Below are 22,618 nucleotides of genomic sequence, written 5' to 3' on the forward strand. Positions count from 1 at the left end.
CATCTAGGCATTGAGGTCATAAGTCCATCCCTAACCTTACAGCCCAGTGAGACCATCACAACAGCCGGAAACAGCCTTATCACTCTGGAAATGTAATACAGGTTTATGCCCAATTTAAGAAAACCTGATACAAGAAAATTAACTCTAGCTGTACAATTGTTATAAAAGGTTTTTATAGGGCTGCTTTGCTGTACATTCTCCAAGGACATTTAAAATACAATATTCACACTTACCAAACACACAATTACACATTTTCCAGGCCTATAATTGCCACATAAAATGGGGTATTATCTAAGGCCACAGGCTGTGGAAATACTAGAAAACAGGCACACTTCAGTATGACAAGCTGACTTTAAAGGAAGCCAAAATTTATAGTAGGGGTTGAAGGTTGGGAAACTGCTTTAAAAAACACACTTCCAGAGGAAAAAATTCCACAAAAGCAATTTCGTGCACCATAGAGGGCTGGCAAGAAGCATCCCCACCTAGTCCGTATGACTCTACAGGAGAAAACAAAACACCTGTTCCGGCACCTGACACTCCCCTTCCCTCGACAAAGCAACCGGACTGACCTTCAACTGGGTGTAAGGGGAAATGCTAAAGCCTAAAGGGGAAGGAATGGAGTCAGGCAAATAACCTCCTCTCAACAAAGTTTCTTTTGTTCATTGTGGTATCAATTTAACCAACTGGTTAAATTCGTGCGCTCTTTCATTCATCACACACCGGTGTTATGGTGATTTGTCCTCATTACCTACTCCTGTTCCTGAAATCCTGGAGGAAGCAGTTAAGTCACTGACTCACCCATTAAATGTTGCAGGGGGGCGGTGGGTAGAGAGACAACAGCTGGACAATGTTCCTGTTCTGAGGGTTACATAGCAACCCATTAATATCAATGAGGTGCCCCAACTTAAAGGTAGGGGGTAGTGACCAATTTGTCACAGAAGCCCTGGACTGTCATAGAGCACAGCAGCAGGCCAGTCTACCTCTGGAGACCGCCTGGGTGCTGGCCCCACCCCAAGGCTTGGCCCTCTACACTGGGTGGGGATTGTTTCTCATTCGTTCCTTTCTGGCCCTCCTCTGAGCTCACTGGCTATGGGCAGAACCATGTGAGACAAAGATTTCTGACCAGGCAGCCTTTTCTTAGGGGATGATAAATAAAAGAGACAAAGAACTATGCATTGAACTGTGAACAAAAAAGTACACCCAATCTATCTTTAAGCCATGTTTTCCCCTTCTTGAAACTTGTTTATATATTCCCTTCTTTGGAATTGACTTGCCTGCTGAACTCCAACTCAGCAGCAGGTCATGGCGGTTGCTTAGTAACTACATTTCTTTAAAAATCCTTTAAAAAACAACCACCAAACCACCATTTCCTCAAAGCTCCTAATCCAAGGCTGATAATTCTGGGCCAGAGGGCCCACTTAAAATAGACTACAGAAAAAGAACAAAGCTATTGCTTCAAGGCATACACTTTTTGTTTTTACATGTGCTGCTAAAATTTCAAGTTTATTAAATTGTGTTTTATTCACTTTTTTTCCATTTGGATGATCCCCTTAGAGTTCCAGCTCCCCATCAGTCTCTGGCTTTTATTTGTAGATTTATCTAAAGTCTACTAGGCAGAGCAGCCTTTGAATAAATGATTGTTGGGTAAATGAGGAGCAAATTAGAAAACTGTGTCCAAGTTGACACTTCTATTCTTAAACTAATAAACTTAATGGTTTATTTAACTGATGGCTGCCAGCTTCACTGAGGGCTTAGAAAGGTAGTTAAGAAGCATTCACATTTACTTTTGTTCCCAAGGTTAACTGTTGGGAGCAATTGGGGTTTATTATTTTTAAACACCCTTTTGAGATGTTAACCCACAATGGGCAGCTGATTAACAGACTTTGTATACAACAAAGAAAAATCATTCTAACAAAAAACTGTTTAGAATAGACTTAGATACTACCTCCTCTTAAATATTAGAGGTATCATTTTCCCAGGACAAAAGCTTCCCTTAAAAAGCATCTCAGTTCTAAGACTTCAGGACTCGCCAAGCTCCCTCCTTCCCTCTGATTTGTCACTAACACAGCCATCACAGCCAATGCTGGAGGACATCTCCTAGGCCAAAGTTACCGCCTAGGAAGCCCACCTGACCAGCCTCTAACCCAGACGGCCCACTTCAAAGAAGCAACACTTAATAGTAGACTAAAATCTCAAGTCTACTAAACTGCTCTTTGTTTTTTCCCATTCAGATGAACCCAACTGTTTGTGATCCACAAAGATATCCATACAGTCATCGCCCTCTTTCCTTTTTCCCAGTTAATCACAGAGAAACAAGTGGGAGGGGGCACAATCAGAGGTCAGTACCAAAGAAGGGTTTTGCCCCAGTCACTGACAAGCTGGGGTGCCTCTAAAAGATCAGGATTTGGCGCCCCATCCCAGATACACAGAATCAGAACCTACTGAGCAGGGGCCCAGGAATCTGCATTTTAACAAGCATCAATGTGATTCTGATAAAGTTTGGAGCTGCTGGTCTTAACTTACAGAATTGGATCCTGCAGTGTCTCTCAAAAGGAAGATGGGGCCAGAGAGTGGATAAGCTCTCAAAAATAAAATTTGGCAATACAATTGCAAATCCTTCGGGAAAGGAAAGCCCTAAAGATGCCGCAGTCTTATGTGCCTGCAAAGAAAGCTGCTGAGTTTACACTTTTTAAAAATTCTGTATCATTTCTCCATCCCACTCCCCAGAAGATACCACTGTTGATATTTTTAGTATGTGTCCTTCCAGACTTACTTCTATGCATATATGGTTTATATACATGTACTCACAATTCACACACAAGCTTTTTTCATTTTCTCACACATCATGAAAACCCATCCATGTTGGCCAAGCATGGTGGCTCACCTGAGGTCAGAAGTTCAAGACCAGTGTGACCAACACAGTGAAACCCCGTCTCTACAAAAATACAAAAATCAGCCAGGTGTGGTAGCACATGCCTGTAGTCCCAGCTACTCATGAGGTTGAAGCAGGAGAATCATTTGAACCCAGGAGGCGAGGGTTACAGTGAGCCGAGATCACGCCACTGCACTCCAGCCTCGGTGACAGAGCAAGACTGTCTCAAACAAGCAAGCAAACAAACAAAAAACCATCCATGTCAGTATACAGACCTCATTTTAATAGCTGCATAGGATTCTATACTATGGACAGACCGTAATTTATTCAGTCATATTCCAATTGATACACATTTAAGTTGTTTACAATTCTTAATATTACAATCAATGCTGCATTGTGTATTTGTGGGGTTTATTTTATTTTATTTTATTTTTTGTAGAGATGGGAGTCTCACTATGTTGCCAGGCTGGTCTCGAACTCCTGACCTCAAGGGATCCACCTGCCTCGGCCTTCCAAAGTGCTAGGATTACAGGCATGAGCCACCGTGCCCAGCCTGCACTGTATATTTGAGCATTTCTGTTGCACAGATTACTAGAAGTGAAACTGCAGGGTCAAATTATACGCAAATTAAAGTTTTTGATTAGCACTACCAAATTGAACCCCAACATTCTGAAACCCTTCTGACTGAGGATAAACTACTATTCCAAAGCTTCTAGTACTTTTTCTGTTTCTGAAGTGGAGGCAGAATTTACCTTTGAGGACAAATTGATTTTTTGTTTGGAGAAAAACACTTTAAACGATACCCCTTTTTCCCTGCATACAACCAGTGTTTTCTCAAATTTTGCTGATGTTTCTTCCTAATTGCTTCCTCGGATCTATTTCTTTATACCTTTAATTGTCATTGCCTTACTGTTGTTTTCATGTCTTAATTTTCCCTTGACTATTTTATTATCTCTTCTCTGGGCCACTGCTATATCTCTCTAACTGGTCTCCTGCCCCAAGGCTTTACAAACTCAAATCCAGATTAGATTCTTATTTGAAAAGCTTTCCTAAAGCTTCAATTTGTAGCCCCCCGTCCAAGTATCTATAATGACTCAATGAGCACTAAAGAATTTTACTTTTAATATGTCAACTAATCTTTTAAGGACTGCTACAACCATCCTCCCATCACACCCAGCCTATCTAGCCCACATCTCAATTACACAGGTCTTCTTTTTGAGCTAGCCTGCCTGGACCCCTTTGAATACAGCTTGTTCAGTTCTACCTGTTATTCCCTGCTCCTGAAATATTTCTCCCCTGCCTGACACTAAACAACCTTTACATTCTTCACCATCTTTCCTACCTCGTTTCAAGAAGTTTTATTCATTCATTTATTTATTCAAATATTTTCTAAGTTTGGGCGCAGTGACTTACACCTGTAATCCCAACGCTTTGGGAGGCCAAGGTAGAAGTATTGCTTGAAACCAGGAGTTCAAGACCAGCCTGGGCAATATAATGAGACCCCAATTCTACAAAAAATTCAAAAATTAGCTGGGCATGGTGGTGCACACCTATAGTCCTAGCTACTTGAGAGGCTGAGGTAGAAGGATCACTTGAGGTCAGGAGTTTGAGGCTGCAGTGTGCTATGATCACACCTCTGGACTCCAGCCTAGGTGACAGAGTGAGACGCTGTCTCTAAAAAAAAAATTACTGAATGTCTACTGTGTATCAGGTATTGTGCTAGCTGCTGGGAATATAATGGTAATCAAAATAGTCCCTAGAAATTACAATTACAAAACAAACAATTATTTCATTACAATTGTGATAATTGTGATGAAGAAAATGCTAAGAGAGAGACTAATAGGGTGACTTAACCTACCCGTGGGAGGGGGGTGGAGTTCAACAAAGATTTCCCTGAGGAAGTGACATTTAAGCTGAGTCCAGGGAAAGGGCACTGGTGAAGAAAGCATTCCAGACAGAAGGAACAGCATGAAGTAAGGGTACAAAATGTATGGAACATAGGAATGTAAGGGGATACTGGCAGGAGATAAGACTAAGAGGTAAGCAGGGGTCAGATCATACAAGGCCTTGTAGACTATGGTAACGTTATTAGCTTTTTTTTTTTTTTTTTTTTTGAGACAGAGTTTCGCTCTTGTCACCCAGGCTGGAGTGCAATGGAATGATCTCAGCTCACTGCAACCTCCACCTCCTAGGTTCAAGCGATTCTCCTGCCTCAGCCTCCCGAGTAGCTGGGATTACAGGCGCCTGCCACCACTCCCAGCTAATATTTGTATTTTTAGTAGAGACAGGGTTTCACCATGTTGGCCAGGCTGGTCTCAAACTCTTGACCTCAGGTGATCTGCCCGCCTCGGCCTCCCACAGTGTTGGGATTACAGGCGTGAGCCACTGTGCCCGGACAGGTTATTTGCTTTTATCCTAAGATAAATTCTTTCTCAATGGAAAGAAGCCATTGAATGATTTTAAGGAAAGGAAGGACATGATCAGGTATGTGTGTCACTTTGGCTACTGTGAAGAGAATAAGTGCAGCGTCTTATATCTACATTTAAGTTTCTTGACCGACGAAACACATGCTTTCTATGTTTGTGTATCCTCCACAGCCCCTAGTGTAAGAAGCCCCTGCTTTTACAGCATCCAAACCAGCTAGCCCTTCAGCCTTTGCTCAAACATGTCCAATACTGGGAAGCTCTCTAATTCTTTTTTTTCTTTTCCTTTTTTTTTCTTTTTTGAGACAGGAGTCTCGTTCTGTCACCCAGGCTGGAGTGCAGTGGTGCGATCTCAGCTCACTGCAGTGTCTGCCTCCCAGGTTCAAGGAATTCTCATGCCTCAGTGTCCCGAGTAGCTGGGATTACAGGTGCCCACCACCACATCCAACTAATTTTTTTTGTATTTTTAGTAGAGACGGGGTTTCACCATGTTGGCCAGGCTAGTCTCGAACTCCTGACCTCAAGTGATCCACCCACCTCAGCCTCCCAAAGTGTTGGGATTACAGGCGTGAGCCACTGTACCCAGCCGAGAAAATTTTTTGGTTCAGCGCCATCCCTTCTGCCAGCTGGTCCTAATTTTCGTGTCTAAAACAGCATAAAACATGATGGGTTCTTTCCTTCAAAACAGTGTGAAGGAATAGTTTAAAGAAGGTCAAAGAGTTGGAAAAGCCTGGAACAAGACTACTGAATAAAATGGGAGTAGATGACAGAGTGCAAACAGGGGAAGGGGAAGTAATGGTAGGTTGCAGGCCAGATTATAAGTGCTTGAGATAGGACTTTTCTTACTAGGGAATGGGAACTGCGTTTAAGTGTTTAAACAGGAAAGTAGTACAATTAGAACTAGGTTTGAGGGGAAATTATTCTGGGGGTGTAATATAGAATGGAGGACAGAGAGAGAGAGATAACAGAGAACAGGAAGCTACTCTACTACTACAGACAATAATTATAAAGGCCTGACATTGTATAAGGGCAATGAAGACAGAAGAGACAGGAATCAAGAAATATGTTGGATCCTTCAAAAGTGGAGAAAGACAAAAAAGAAATATATTGGAGCTTGAAAGGAGAAAATTTGACATCTGATTGGATGCAGAGTGAGAAAGGATCAAAGGCAAAGAAGCTGAGTTTTTTTCTGGGAGACATGGAAAAGGTGGGATATCAGCCATAATGCAGAATGATCTCAAGAATGTCCTCAAAAAGTTACATCTTCTCCAGGTTAACTGTTGTTATTTCCTTAACCATTCTCCATCCAACACAGTTTCCAGACCTTCCACTACCTCACCCTTGTAAACTCTAGTGCTCAGAATTAGTGGTGATGTCGTTTACTAAAATATAAGCTCCTTGATGTGGTTTTTGCTTCCTTCTCAAGGTTTAGTGTGGTGATCTGCACCCCTGTTAAGTCAACATTTATTGAATGTGCCAACTGGATATAGAGGTCTGACAGGACAAATCTGGACTCTGTAATTCTCAAATTTTGGCTCCTCAGGAACAAATGGGAGAAAAAAAAAGAATACAAACTTTCTCCTTTCACATGCCCAAACATGCTAAAAACTGACCAACAAAACCATGAACCACTTCTGCAAAACACTAACATATCAGAGGTTTCAAGATATACTTAACAGCCCAATAAAGCATCAAAGGGGACTGAAACTACAAGGTTCACTATTGCGAACTGGACACACACCCAAGCTTCCAAGTCCAGCTCTCCTCTAAGCCTCTGCTTGCAAATCCATCTACCTCCCTAATGACAGGAAAATTGTCAAAAATTAAAAATGACATTTTTTATTAATTTGGAAAGCTGAGAGGTGCTCAAGTTTCTCAACCGGTATTGTTTATTTGGTTCTATTTGATTACAGACAGGAAAATATTGTAGAGACAGGAAACAAGTGGTAGCAACAGAAGATATTTATTCTGCATGTAGTATAGACTACAAATGACTCAAATGAAGATATAAAAGGCAAAAGTTACAAAATAACATCCTGCCTATCAAATTTAGAAAAGACGCTGGGTGCAGTGGCTCACTCCTGTAATTCCAGCAATTTGGGAGGCCGAGGCAGGTGGATCACTGGAGGTGAGGAGTTCAAGACCAGCCTGGCCAACATGGTGAAAGCCCGTCTCTATTAAAAATACAAAAATTAGCCAGGCGTGGTGGCAGGCACCTGTAATCCCAGCTACTCAGGAGGCTGAGGCACAAGAATCGCTTGAATTTAGGAGGCGGAGGTTGCAGAGCTGAGATCATGCGGCTGCACTCCAGCCTGGGTGACAGAGTGAGACTCCATCTCAAAAACAAAAACAAAACAAACAAACAAAAAAATACCTGGTCTAAAATGACTGGAATGAAAAATGCCTTGATCTCACATCAAACTAAGAAAAAGTATTCACAGGATCTTGCCTTCTCACCTATTCCGGATCACCCAGCAGATCAGGGTAAAAGCCTCAAATAGGACCTTCTCTATATCTAAAAGGAATTTCATATAGCATATTCAAATGAAAGATTAACAGAGTCTTTGGCTCCTGCAACCCATAAGCCAAAGTATATGTAAAGACCACCAAGACAAAATACCTCATCCAAAAAACATGAGAATAAAGACAGATTTGTACCTTTTCCCTGTTCTCCAGGTGGTGGGTACACTTGTTAAGAATAATCTTTTCCACTTAACAGAGATGCTATAACGCACTAACTAAAACACACACATTTTATGATGAAGTTTGACAACTTGAGTTAATGTAACCAATTGCTATGTTTTACCAGGTCAGTGGAGAGTCTGGATTCAAATGTTCTTCACAGTTGTCACACCCACAGGATCACAAACTCAACTGAATCTCCTTTAGGTCAAGTTTCTGTGGAAGACACTCAGAAAATGGGACCTGGAGAAATACTCTTCTCATCTAAGTTGTCAAAACACCTATGGTCATTTTCAATAACTGATAATCCCAGTGTAAAATATTAAAGTCCAAATCGTGTGTGTATATAAAATAATTTTATTTACAATAAAGGTGGTACTTCAACAATGCAGAGAAACGATGGATTATCTAACAAACGGTACTGAGGTAATTCATTAACATTTGGAAGAAACTAAGTTAGTACCCTACTTTACATCACAAATCAACTCCAGGCAAGTTAAGGTTTTAAATGCAAAAATAGGCCAGGCACAGTGGCTCTTGGCTGTAATCCCAGTGCTTTGAGAGGCTAAGGTAGGAAGATCACTTGAGGCCAGGAATTTGAGAGACCAGCCTGGGCAGCACAGTGAGACCCCATCTCTACAAAAAAACCCACAAAAATTAGCTATGCATGGTAGCATGTGCCTGTGGTCCCAGCTACTTGGGAAGCTGAGGCAGGAGGATCACATGAGCCTAGGAGTTTAAGGTTGCCGTGATTTATGATTGGGCCACTGCACTCCAGCCTGGGTGACAAAGCCAGACCCTGTCTCTAAAAAAAAAACAAATACAAAAACAAAAATATTAAATAACTAGAATAAAACTCAGATGGTATTTATTTGCCCTCGGGTAGGGAAAGCCCTTCTAAACCTCTGAGCACAGGCAAAATACACAAAACATTAATAGATTTGACCACATAAAAACATATAAAACATCTGTACATCAAGATAAAATTTAAAAAACAGGCGGGCACGGAGGCTCACGCCTGTAATCCCAGCACTTTGGAAGGCTCAAGTGGACAGACTACTTGAGGCCAGGAGTTCGAGGCCAGCCTGGCCAACATGAGAAAACCCCCTCTCTACTAAAAAATACAAAAATCAGCCGAGTGTAGTGGCGCACGCCTGTAGTCCCAGCTACTCGGGAGGCTGAGGCAGAAGAATCACTTGAACCTGGGAAGTGAAGGTTGCAGTGAGCTGAGATCGCACCACTGCACTCCAGCCTGGGCGACAGAGCAAGACTAAATCACAAAAAAAAAAAAAGAAAGAAAGAAAGCAAACTATAAACTGGGAGAAGTCTTTGCAATATATGTGACAAAGAATTAATATTCTAACCATATTAAAGATTTTATATATCAATAAGAACTGATGAACACACCCCAATAGGGAAATGGGGAAAGAGTATGAACAGGCAATCCACACACACACACAAATGACCAAGAAACACTTGCACACAAATGTTCAACTCTATTATTAACAGAAGAAATACAAATTAAAATACAAATTAAAGAATAACATTTTTAACCTATCAAATTTGCAGAAATTGTCTTAAAAAATAATACTCCATGTTAGCGAGGATCTTGAAATAGACATTCTTATACTGTCAGTGGAAATGGAAGCTAATTTGGCCAAATACATCAAAAGCCTTAAGCATGTTCATACCCTTTGATCCAGTAATTCCACCTTAAAAAAATCTATTCAGAGCATAATCAGAGATTCACAAAAACTGTATACAAGGATATCAATCAGAATGTTTTGTGTAATATCAAAACATTGGAAATAATCTAAATGTTCACCAACAGGAGAATGGTTATGCAAATTATGGCACACACATGATGAAATATTATTTAACTATTAAAAATCATTTTTTCAAAAAATATATAGTGATCTAGGAAAATGTTCATGACATATGTTAATGGGAAGAACATAAAACTGCTTAAAGCCAATAATCTCATTCTTAAAACAGATAGATACAAACATGTTATATGATATATGTAATATAAATATATAAAAGTTTAGAGGGAAATACACAGAAATATACACATACAACAGTGGTTATCTCTGGATATAGTTTTACAGATGATTTGAATTTACTTTACTTTGTATTTTTCTGTATTTTCCAATTTTCTACAAATCTAAATGTAATATACTTTTAAATACAGGAGAAAAATATAATTTGAAGAGAATGGGAAAGCAGACTTAACATGATAGGCTCAAGGACAAAGCCAGGACACACATGCACTAGAAACTTCTCTCCACACTGCTCCTGGCTTCATTAATCATTTTCCTCTGGGACTATTCATTCAACCAGTTCCAGACAAGACCAGTTAAACATATCACTATTATCACCCAGCCATCTTATCCAAAAGTAAACCAAAGAAGTTTTGTGAATGCCTTGCAGAAATCTAAATATAGTGCATCTACCATATTTCCCTAATCTACAACCCAGTTAACCCTGTCCATCAAGAAAATTTGGTCAGGCTGACAAGACTTTTTTGTCCTTGGTGAACCAATACTAGCTCCTAGTGCTCACCACTTCTTTTTCTGAATATGTACAAAACAACTCTTAATCTACCCTGGAATGTAACCCAAAATTTGCAAAATTCTCTCCTTTTTGAAAATCCAAAGGACGTCTACTTAGGCCCCTAATGTACATATTTATAAAAAATATGTTAATTTTCTTCTTTTGGTCTAGTCAAATTTTTTATCACTTAATTTCATCAAGTAGAAAGATCATAAAATCTCTAGGGCCTTTGCTTTTTTAGCACAGTGGTGCCATCCCGGCTCACTGCAACCTCCGCCTCCCGGATTCAAGAGATTCTCCTGCCTCAGCCTCCTGAGTAGCTGAGATTACAGGGGTGCACCACCACGCCTGGCTAATTTTTGTATTGTTAGTAGAGATGGGGTTTCACCATTTTGGCCAGGCCTGTCTCAAATTGCTGGGCTCAAGTGATTCACCCTTCTTGGCCACCCAAAGTGCTGGAATTACAGGCATGAGCCACCACGCCCAGCCTGCTTTTTTAAAGATACCTAAATTCAGCAAAAAATAAACAAAAGTCCATTTCACGAGGGGAAGACAAGACCCTCATAAAAGCAAGACTGTTACTAGCTCAAGACTCTGAGTCTTGGCCGGGGTGGTGGCTCAAAGCCTGTAATCCCAGCACTGTTGGAGGCGGAGGCAGGGGAATCACTTGAGCTCAGGAGTTCAAGACCAGCCTGGGCAACATGGCAAAACCCAGTCTCTACAAAAAAATACCAAAATTAGCAGAGTGTGGTAGCACGTACCTGTAGTCCCAGCTACTTGGCAGGCTGATGTGGGAGGATCACTTGAGCTCAGGAAATTGAGGCTACAGTGAGCCATGATCATACCACTGCACTCCAGCCTGGGTGACAAAGCGAGACAAAAGAAAAGAGAAAGAAAACAGAAAGGCAAGAGAAAGGCAAGGCAAGGCAAAAGAAAAAAGGACGGAAGGCAGGAAGGCAGGAAGGCAGGCAGGAAGGAAGGAAATAAAAATCTACGCTGGGTGCAGTACCTGTAACCTTAGCACTTTGGGAAGCTGAGGTGGAAGGACTCCTTGAGCCCAGGAGTTCAAGACCAGCCTGGGCAACATAGTAAGACCTTGTCTCTATATAAAAAAGAAAATTAAAATTAAAAAAGGGGCTGAGTGCAGTGGCTCACCCTTGTAATCCCAGCACTTTGGGAGGCCAAGGTGGGTGGATCACTTGAGTCCAAGAGTTCAAGACCAGCCTGGGCAATACAACAAGACCCTATCCCTAATTTAAACAATAAAAAAAGAGTCCAGGTACAAATAGGAACTTGTAAATTGAATTCACAACTCACTACCACTTATCTGACACAGAATTTGAGTTAGACATTAGTGATCATTTTGCACAGTCTCCTCATTTTATAGATTAAAAAATTGAGTCCCTGAGAGGAAGGTTGACTAGTCTAAGATCATTCAGCTACTTTAAGTCAGAACCCAAGGCCTTGGCTCCTCTGCCAAGATTTTATATATATATACATATATATATTATATGTTTCATACATATATACATTCTTACATAAAAGGAACAAAACCAATATATTTTACAAAAAACAATTACCCTATTGTGGAATATAAGACTAAAGCTTTAAACAAAGGAATAGTGTCAATATCAGAGTCAAGATTTCAACAAGCAACATATTAAACAAAAGAGAAATCCTAAAAAGCTACAATTAAGTAAGAAATAACTCATTCTCAGGCTTGGCACAGTGGCTCACGCCTGCAATCCCAGCACTTTGGGAGGCTGAGGCAGGTGGATCACCTGAGGTCAGGAGTTCGAGACCAGCCTTGCCAACATGATGAAACCTCATCTCTACTAGATAATAAAAAATTTGCTGGGCGTGGTGGCACATGCCTGTAATCCCAGCTACTTGGAAGGCTGAGGCAGGACAATCACTTGAACCCAGGAGGCAGAGGTTGCAGTGAGCTGAGATTGCGCCATTGCACTCCAGACTGGGCAACAAAAGTGAAACTCTGTCTCAAAAAAAAATTTTAAACAAAGAAATAACTAATTCTCATTACTGTTATTCTAATAATTCTACCCTATCAGGAAGAAGTGATGTTTTACGGACACCAAAGCTCCTAGGATTTTGCCTCAAACCATCTAACGAAGACAAGAAAGCACCTGACCAGCTAAATACAGAGTGCTTTACTAAATCTAGCACCATGTCCTTGGGTTACATGGAACAAAGAAAAGCCCAAAACAAACACACACATATGAAGTTCAGCTCCAGGGGGCAAAACTGAAAAGAAAACTTAATTTTTTTTCTCTTCTAAGTATATAGAACAGGGCTGGGCCTAAAAGGGTGTAGCTACTTTTTTAAAAAGCCAGGCAGTTCCTCAAAAATCTAAACACTAAGTTACCTATGACCTAGCAATTCTATTCCTAAGTACGTATCATCTAAGAGAACTGAAAACATGTTTACATAGCAGCAATATTCAAAATAGTCAAAGGGTGGAAACAACCCAAACGTCCATCAACTCAAGAATGGATAGACAAAATGTGGCATAACCATAGGATGAAATATTGTTCAACCATAAAAAGTAATCAAGTGGCCGGGTACGGTGGCTCGCACCTGTAATCCCAGCACTTTGGGAGGCTGGGAGGCCGAGGTGGGTGGATCACCTGAGGTCAGGAGTTTGAGACCAGCCAGGCTAACATGGTGAAATCCCATTGCTACCAAAAATACAAAAAATAGCTGGGCATGGTGGCGCACATCTGTAGTCCCAGCTACTCAGGAGGCTGAGGTAGGAGAATCTCTTGAACCTGGGAGGCGGAGGTTGCAGTGAGCTGAGATCACGCCACTGCACTCCAGCCTGGGTGACAGAGTAAGACTCTGTCTCAAAAAAAAAAAGAAAAAGAAAAGAAAAAGAAAGAAAAAGGAATTAAGTACTAATACATGCTATAACACACATGAATCTTGAAAATATTATGCTAAGTGAAAAAAAGCCGAGCACAAAACACCACATATTGCATGACTTCATTTTTATGAACTGGCCAGAATAGGCAACTTTATGAAAACAGAAAGTAGATTGGTAGTTGCCTGCCTAGGGCTGGGGGGCGGGGGGGAGGGCAGGGGGCAGGGAATGAGGAGTGATTGCTAATGGGGTCAGGGCTTCTTTTTGGGGTGAATATGTTCTAAAATTGTGGTGACAGTTGCACAACTCTAAAAATTGTAAAAATTGTTGTACTCTTTAAATGAGTGCATTGTAGCATGTGAATTATATTTCTATCAGCAATTTTTTGTTAAAAAGGTAGGCCCCTGGCCGGGCATGGTGGCTCACGCCTATAATTCCAGCACTTTGGGAGGCCGAGGCAAGCGGATCACCTGAGGTCAGGAGTTCAAGACCAGTCTGGCCAACATGTTGAAACCTCGTCTCTACAAAATATAAAAATTAGCCGGGCATGATGGCGGGTGCCTGTAATCCCAGAGCTACTTGGGAGGATGAGGGAGGAGAATCCCTTGAACCTGGGAGGCGGAGGCTGCAGTGAGTCGAGATTGTGCCACTGGACTCCAGCCTGGGTGACAGAGCGAGAATCTGTCTCAAAAAAAAAAAAAAAAGTGGGCCCTATCATTTTTATCAGATCAGCATTCCTGAGCTAAAATTATCTATGCCCAAAGCCTTAAACCCCTCCAGCACACAAAGCAGTCAGAGTGAGAAGCTGTTATCTTCCTGGTTCTTTCTAGTTGCCTAATAACATAGCTGGCTTGCTCTGGTCTCAAGTCAATTTGGAAACAGAGAGAGAATCAAGAGAATCAAATTAGGGGACCAAGCAAAACAAAAGTGAACAGCAAACAATAAGCATATGAAAAATGCGCAACATTAGCCATGGGGGAAAATTCAAATCAAAACCACAATTAGATACCACTTCACACCTACCAGGATGGCTAGAATCAAAAAGACTGACAATAACAAGTGTTGGGGATGATGCGGAGAAATTGGAACCTTTACACACTACTGGTGGGAATGTAAAATGTTGCAGCCTAAATGTGGAAAGCAGCCTGGCCATTACACCAAAGGTCAGAGTTGTCATATGATCCAGCAGTTCCACTCACAGGTATATATACTCAAGAGAAATATAAACATGTCCATGCAAAAACTTGCACACAGATGTTCACAGAGCATTATTCATAACAGCAAAAAAAGTGGAAACAACCCAAATGTCCATCAAACGACAAACAAAATGTGGTATATCCATATAATGACATATTATTCAGCTATAAAAAGGAATGAAGTATTGATACATGTACAACACAGATGAACCTTGACAATATTATGCTAAGTGAGAGAAGCCAGTCACATATTATATGAATCTAGTTATATGCAATGTCCAGATTGCAAATCCACAGAGACAAAAAGTATAATAGATTAGTGGTTGCTTAGACATGAGGGGGATGGGGAGATGAAGGGTAACAGCTAAAGTGTACAGGGGTGATTAAAATTCTAAAATCAATTGCGGTGATGGTTGCACAACTCTGTGAACATTCTGAAAACCACTGAAGCTCTTAAATGAGTGAATCGTAAGATCATAAAAAATGAATGACAAATACAACTCCATTTCACTTGAAGAATTAAAAAATACTTGCTTATTCCATTAATATCCTTGAGCCTGCACACATTTACTATTAAGTCAGGTAAACCAACTCACCAACTCTCATCTTTTGGCTCCTCCTGGGGTTCCCCCAACAGTATCATTCCCTGGTAGTCTTCCCGAATCCACTTTCCTTCTGCAGGAGAAGGGATCTCCCTCAGGCTTCCCAGCAGGCCATCTACCCTCAAGTTACTTCTTCCTTTGGGGCAGGAGTTTACGGTCATCAAAACTAAAAAGTTGAGATTTGGGAGTTCTTTCCCCCCGAGACGGAGTCTTGGCTCTGTCACCAGGCTGGAGTGTAGTGGCACGATCTCAGCTCACTGCAACCTCCACCTCCCAAGTTCAATCGATTCTCCTGCCTCAGCCTCCTGAGTAGCTGGTACTACAGGCACATACCACCACACCCAGCTAATTTTTGTATTTTTAGTAGAGATGGAGTTTCACCATGTTGGCCAGGATGGTCTCGATCTCTTGACCTCCTGATCCACCCGCCTTGGCCTCTCAAAGTGTTGGGATTACAGGCGTGACGGCCATCACGCCCGGCCTGGGAGTTCATTTATACTCCATTTGTTGACAGCTTCTGGCACTTGAAGAGTCTCAGAGTGATATCTTCTGTTGTAGCCAGATGTATCTGGGTAGGGAGATAGTTGTGGCCTAGTGACAAAAGCCCTGGACTCAAAGAAGTTCTCCAGAAATCTGTACTCAAACTTTTATTCTGTCCCTTACAGACTGTGTGACCCTGAGCAAGTCACTCAACCACTCCGACCCTCACTTTCCTCATTTGTAAAATGGGGATAATACCACCTAATCCACAGGGATATTCTGAAGATTAGTGCTTATAAAAGTATCTGAAACAGAGATAATAATTCAACAAACTATTTGCCAGGCTCCATACTCGGGGCTGGGGACACAAAGATAAATGTAATACTAGCTGCCTTCAAATTGTTCACAGTGTACAAATGCTGATGATAGGAAATCATTTTCTTTCTTCCTTACCTTGCCTTCTTTTAGGACGGCAATAGGAATTTCAGAACTTTGATTCTCTGCCTTGGTATACTCTCAACTTTGTGCTTTCAATGCTGATAGGATAGCAGTTACGTTTACATCCTTCATTCTCAAAAAGGGGGAGATGGAATGGTTACTTAAATGTTATGGGGAAAATATCCCTTTTATGCTTTCAAGTTATTATTACCACTGATTTCTAACTCTTCCAGGCCTTACCCAAAGGTGTTCCATGGTAAAAGTATGCTTATTCACACCTTAAAATAACTTACAGAAATACTCCCATTCTCTCTCACTCCTTGTACCCCCAAGCCTGCCTGGATTTACATTCCCGAAAAGACCGGTCACAAAGGATCATTTCCCAGTAAGGCTACCTTAATGACCAATTTCTCACTCACCTCCTGTTTTTGAGATCAGTTTCTACTCTAAAAACGAAAGAGCTTTCAAGAAAAATACTAGATCAGTTTATAAACAGAGGTTGACATAAAGTCACTACAGGGAAAATGTAGAGCTCAAAATGTTCTAACACATAACCCATCCTTCCTTTGGTGGGACAATTTCACAAGTCACAGAAAAATATTTTTCATTTTAGAATAGATTTTAAGAGAGCCTTTGCCAAGAGCCAGTTCTTTAAATGTTCAATTGAATTTTAAGCAGTATTATACATGTCCAAGAACATCATGCTATTTTTAGCTAACAGGTAGGGCTGCTGTGTCTACAACCGTTTGGAGCAATCAGGAATGAAACCATTAAATAGCATCTCTCACTGTGGTATCTTATCATTTAGCATTTCTATTTCTATTTTAATATTTTCCAAAGCCTCATCATAAAAAACACCTGTAAAGCACCCATGCTAGGCACAATACAAAGTTCAAATAGAAAGAAACAGTTCCTATACTTCATTATGGGTTAAACCCACATTAAGCAAACCAGATATATGAAAGAATCTTGGCTGGGCATTATGGCTCATGCCTGTAATCCCAGTGCTTTGGGACGTCGAGGTGGGAGGATCACTTGGGCCAGGTGTTCGAGGCCAGCCTGGGCAACATAGTAAGACCCTGTTTCTATAAATAAATTAACAAATAAAAAAAAAGAATTTCACAGAGCATTCTCAAGTTGCCACCAACCTCCTAAGTATCCAGGGGAGGAACATTAGGAAGCAATTGTCCTAAACCCATCATCTTTCTAATGCTTGCACACCTTTTATGTATTAAAAGAAGAGGGGCAAGGAAAATGTTCTAGGCCGGAAGCGGTGATCCCAGCACTTTGGGAGGCTGAGGTGGGTGGACTGCTTGAGCTCAGGAGTTCAAGACCAGCCTAGGCAACATGGCAAACCCCCATCTCTACTAAAAATACAAAAATTAGGCTGGGCATGGTGGCTCACACCTGTAATCCCAGCACTTTGGGAGGCCAAGGCAGGAAGAATGCTTGAGCCCAGGAGTTCAAGACCAGCCTGGGCAACATGGTGAAACCCCATCTTTACAAAAAATACAAAAATTAGCCAGGTGTAGTGGCGCACACCTATAGTCCCAGCTACTCAGGAGTCTGAGGTGGGAGGATGGCTTGAGCTTGAGAGGCGGAGGTTGCAGCGAGCCGAGATCGTGCTACTGCACTCCAGCCTGGGAGACAGAGCCTGACACTGTCTCACGCACACACACAAAAAGTTCTAAAACTTACTGTGGTGATGGAGGCACAACCATACCTAAAAGCCACTGAAATATATACCTAAATGAGGGAACTGTATGGTAAATGACTTCTATCTCAACACCATTTTACAAAGGAGACAAATTGTCTTACTCTGATTGTTCTAATTAGTCAAACCTATTTTTGAAGCTCTCATGCTAAAGGCTATCTAGGTAAAGGCTGCACTGGTTTGGCAAGGACGCCTCAGAGGCCACCATGGAGATCACTCTAACCTTGCCCTCCATGTCAATCTTTCTTTCCCTTACACTCTTCCTAATCTCTCCTCTGTTATTTCCCCAGTCTCCTTGCTGCTCCTCCGCTTTTAACTAGGTGTTAGGTTCCTCAAGTGTTCACAAGCATGGTCTGTCCCAACTAGTAGACCTCAGGATTAAGCTGATTTGCTGACCCTCTGATGCTGACCTTCGGTAACTTTCCCTTCTTAGGCAAGTTATATCTTGGTTCTCTTGTCATTGTTTCAGTATGGGGAATTGGACCACTTGATCCTTTCCAGCTCTCACGTTCACATAAAGAAAACAAATTCAAGTAATGAACACTTACTTGGCCAATCACATGCAAAGTCTCTTGCCAACCGACATACATGTATTTGGATTATTCATTTTGTAAATACACCGTGATGCAATCCTCTGAAGAACCACACTTATTTATAAATTGATCAACATGGAGTCCTTATTTTTAAAAACTAGCACTTTATCAAAGAAAATTTAGAGCCTAACACAGAATGCTTGACAGTCCCTCTGGACCAGTCTCCAGGGATCTGTTTTCAAAGGGGGGGAAAAAATAAAAGCTTTTGCATGTTGGGGACTTGTTGGATTTACCAAACCAAAGGAGGAAGTAAGATTGATTGGGGTGGCAGAGCCTTAACAACAGTGGTTCACCTAAATCCTAAAAGAAGAAAGGCCTTATTTGGCAAGTGGTAGAAAGAACTAGCATAAAACAGCACCTCAACCTACATTATAAACTCTCAGAAATATGCTCAGAGAGCAATAAACACTGCAGGAATCCCCTTACCCTGGACAACTTGCAGCTTTTATGCAAACCAGTTGCATTCCCCCAACAAGTCATAGAAATATGTAGTCACTAGTATCCAGCATACCCCCACCACACACATTCACAGTATTGTTTCCATGTGCCCAACATCAGAGAGCAAAACCGAAAGAAACATCAATTTCTCCTATAACATACACACACAAATATGCAAGAAAAACCATTTCCTTTGCAGAACCTGTGTTGTCTAAGTTGTGGGCATGAAATGCATAAATATTAGTTGCTAATAAAAATCAGACGGTTAGCTCTGTACTGGAAAGCGAACAGCACACACATAAATCATAAAAAAACAATAACCCTAAGGTGCGTTCCTCATCAGTAAGCTGAAAACCAAACAAGGAGAGAAATGACTCAAAGTGTCCATGTGAATCCCTCTTTCCCATTACCTCAGACCAACAAGCTCTCTCTCCTGCGAGTTACCTCCTTACACTTCTGTCCTCGATCAGAAGAGCCTCGTGGAAAAGGTCGCAGGCTCTCTCTTCTTTCCCTTCAGGCTCTTGAGGCACTGAAGGAGCATGGGGGGAGGGGAACGGAAAGGACAAAGGTAGGCGCTTTCCATCCCTCTCAGCTTGGCGACAGGGCTCCCAGCCTCTCCCCCTCTCATCGCGGAAATAGAGCACCTGCCAGGGAGAGGTCGGTCCCTTCCACCTTAGTAACCGGCCCACAGGGCCTAGGTGTCCCAGGAGCCCAGGCGCTGCAGCCCTAGGGGACAAAGGGGAGGAGGCGAAAGAAGTCGGGAATGGTATGAATCCCTTGCAAACAAAAGGGAGGGGGCAGAATACCAATCCGTTCGCGGCTGTTCTCAGAGGTGGCCAGGTTGGGTGGAGAAATGGGTTTCGGGGGAGGGGAAGATTTAGAAAATTCCTCTGGGGCAAGGGATTAGGGAGCTGCTTGGGGGCGCAGCAGCCGGCAGGAAGGGGGCTGAGACAGGACAGAGGCCCTGGGGCGAGAAGGGGGCACAGCTCGCGGTGGGGGAGAGGTGACGGCCAAGAGGTGAAGGCCAGACTGGGCCCAGTGTGGGGTGAGCGGGAGCAGAGCCCCGCGCGGCGCTCCGAGGGGCCCTGAGGAGGGTCTCAGAAGGAGGCTGGGGGCACGCAACGAAGGCATTCGGGGGAGAGGGCAGAGTTGGGGGACACGGTGTTGGAAAAGAGGCTGAGAACAGAGCCGTAGAGAGGTTAGGGGGGACTGCGAGGGGGCCTGACCCCCGTCCGCCCCACCTCACCTGGCGCCGGGTCGGAGTCCAGGTCTAGTGCTGAGAAAGCGCCAGCTCCAGCCAGTCCCTCCGTCCCGCGCGGGAGACCACGGACACAAAGCGGGGCGCGCGGGAGGAGGGGAGGAGAGAGGAGGGGGAAGGAGGGGGGAGGAGGAGGAGACGCCTGAGGCGCGCGAGTGGGGGAAGGAGGGGCACCCGCCGCCCTCCTCCTGGGTCAGGGGGCGGGGCATGCGGCTGGAGGCCGCGCTCAGCCGGCCAATGGCCACTCCACCCGCCCGCAGGCTAGGGCGCGCCTTCCCGCGGCTCACCTCGGCACCTGGGCCTCGGTTGGCCCTAGCCAATCAAACGCCTTTATTTGCAATGACCAGCCCCGCCCATTCGCCCCAGCCAAGGGCTGCTCACTGAGAATACAAAGAAGGCCCCCCGGAGCGGAGGGAGTAGACTCCAGCTCGCCTATCCCAAGGGCATGGTATCACCTTTTCAGCGCGTTTATGGGTCTTTCACGGTCATCTTGAGGGGAGGGGAGTGGGGGTCACAGAGGTTTGGCCCAAGATCACTGAAGAGGTCGGATCTCTTCTACCTGAGGTCCTTCTAACCAAGAGCCGCTCTCCTCTTCCAGGGAACACAGTTCCCTGTCTTCTCCTGTGGGCCCTCCGCCTCCTCCCCTTTTTCCAATCGCCCTAATCTTTGGATGCTGCTTCCCGTAGGCTGCTGCCCACTACTGGCCTTCTCCTGCACTGCAGCCCACATCAGCAGGCTCTGAGCACAGCCTTAATTGATGCTTCCAAGCTGCCCAAACCAACCCCTATCCAGAAGGAAAAGGAGAGAGGAAGAGGTTACTGCCCTAGGGTAGAAGGGACCTGGTCAAGTGGCTTTGTTACCTAGGATGGCAAAAAGCCAGCACGTAATGTAAGTCTAACTCCCCCACATCATCTCTTCCCACCTTCCCTTCTCCTACCTTCAGGTCTGTACTGGGCCACAATGGTGACTGCCTGGCCGGCCCGTTTCAGAGCAGCTGCAGCCTGCTCATGAGTTGCATTCCTCAGATTCACTCCATTCACCTGTCCAAAGAGAGAAGCTGTGAGCCACCCCAAAAGCAAGAAAGGGGGTCCTCTGCACTAGCAGTTACGTGAGGGAAATGGGTACCCCATCCCTAAGCCTGTTTAGATGCCTTTCCCAATATTCCAACCTTGCCCCTAAAACAAGGCCTAAAGGATACGACATCTCTAGTGTAATAATTATCTTCATAAAGGTCGAATGCCAATCAGGGTTAAGATCCAAGAGGCATTCATTTCCTCCTCAAAGGTAAGTCTGGTCCTGGTCCCTGTCACTAAGGATGTCTACAAAAACAAGATAAGTTTTCTCCAGTCCTTAGCCCTCCCCTCATCTCAAGAAGCATTCCTCGGAGGAAGTAAGGTCTCTCGCTCTCCAGTTTACACTGGCACAGTTCCCATCCTCCCACCTCTCCTTTGTCTCCTCACCGATAAGATCCGGTCTCCCCTGCGCAGCTCCCCACTCAGGTCAGCTGGGCCTCCTGCCAGGATGAAGGAGACAAAAATGCCTTCTCCATCCTCTCCTCCTACGATGTTGAAGCCCAGGCCTGTGGAACCTTTGTGCAGGATGATCTTGCGGGGCTCTCTGGTGGGAAAGGAGTGGAGGAGTAAGGACTAGGTAGATACGGACTGTTGTCCTTTGAGGGCCAGCCTGGAACAAGGTCCATACTTGCTGCAGGGAGTAAGGTTGTGGTTCCCTGTGTATGATACCCAGAGCCTCCCTTTGTCTCCTGAAACCTGCTTGGCTGCTGTTCTGTCAGGTGCCAAGTTTCAGTTCCTCTTCCCTCCCTTCTTTCCAAGGGCTTGCAGTCAACTTCCCAGTGGACAGTCCCCTACTCTCTCGGGTCAACAAATTCCTACCCTGAACTTCAGAGACCAAATCTCAGAGCCCACTCACTGGTCCTCTTCCTTCCCAGATACTCCTATCCTACCAATCCGTGTGATGGACCCTGGACCACAAGAAGAGGAAGCAGTTGGGGCAGTGAAGTCACCCTGGGGTTGACTGCACTCATCATCCACAGGAAGTGCACACTTACTTCACAGATACTCTTCTGCAGTCTCAAAATTTCACCCATCAACTATGACCCCTCCTACCTGCTGCCCCAACAACATATTTAATCAGCAGCTAACACTATGTAGTCCCAGGGGGTTGCAGCGCCTGGGTTCTTAGGGGGACCCCAGGTTCCCAAAAGGAGTTTAGAAGCCAAACTGAAGAGAGCAGACAAGCACATGAAAAATGCGAGTAAAACTAACCACATCTAACGAAGCCCTCTGTAAAAGGTCACAGTGCCATCAGCCCAACTCCCAGGGCACGTTCCCGGCCCACCGCCTTCACTTGTTACAAGCATCTTTCCTCGGAGGAGCCCAAAGCCCCAAGCAAGACTCTTCCTTTCTTGCTCCCAGTCTCAGGGGCGAGGCTCCCTCCCTGAGTTCCAGATGCTCTTGCTCCTAGCCCTCCA

General features: G+C 43.6%; 1 protein-coding gene and 1 long non-coding RNA gene across 7 annotated transcripts in view; one reads left to right on the plus strand and one right to left on the minus strand.

Moving 5' to 3' along the window:
- The window catches only part of DLG3 (discs large MAGUK scaffold protein 3), a 57,093-nt gene that overhangs the window by 26,550 nt on the left and 7,925 nt on the right, over positions 1 to 22,618 (minus strand). For 5 of the 6 annotated variants that reach the window (XM_025372826.1, XM_025372828.1, XM_025372827.1 and 2 more), the window contains 2 exons: positions 21,588 to 21,744; positions 21,065 to 21,167 (listed from right to left, as the gene is read on the minus strand). In XM_025372826.1, coding sequence (XP_025228611.1) covers positions 21,065 to 21,167; positions 21,588 to 21,744 — 260 coding nt within the window. Of the gene's footprint in view, positions 1 to 20,115; positions 20,282 to 21,064; positions 21,168 to 21,587; positions 21,745 to 22,618 lie in introns of those variants that run through there. The other variant, XM_025372829.1, reaches the window with a different exon arrangement.
- Positions 19,556 to 22,421, plus strand: LOC112615920. The gene is made up of 2 exons (XR_003117508.1): positions 19,556 to 19,635; positions 22,076 to 22,421. It is a non-coding gene; the product is annotated as an uncharacterized LOC112615920 (long non-coding RNA).

This window comes from Theropithecus gelada, chromosome X (genome assembly GCF_003255815.1).
Source record: "Theropithecus gelada isolate Dixy chromosome X, Tgel_1.0, whole genome shotgun sequence".
In the NCBI taxonomy this organism is placed as follows: Eukaryota; Metazoa; Chordata; class Mammalia; order Primates; family Cercopithecidae; genus Theropithecus; species Theropithecus gelada.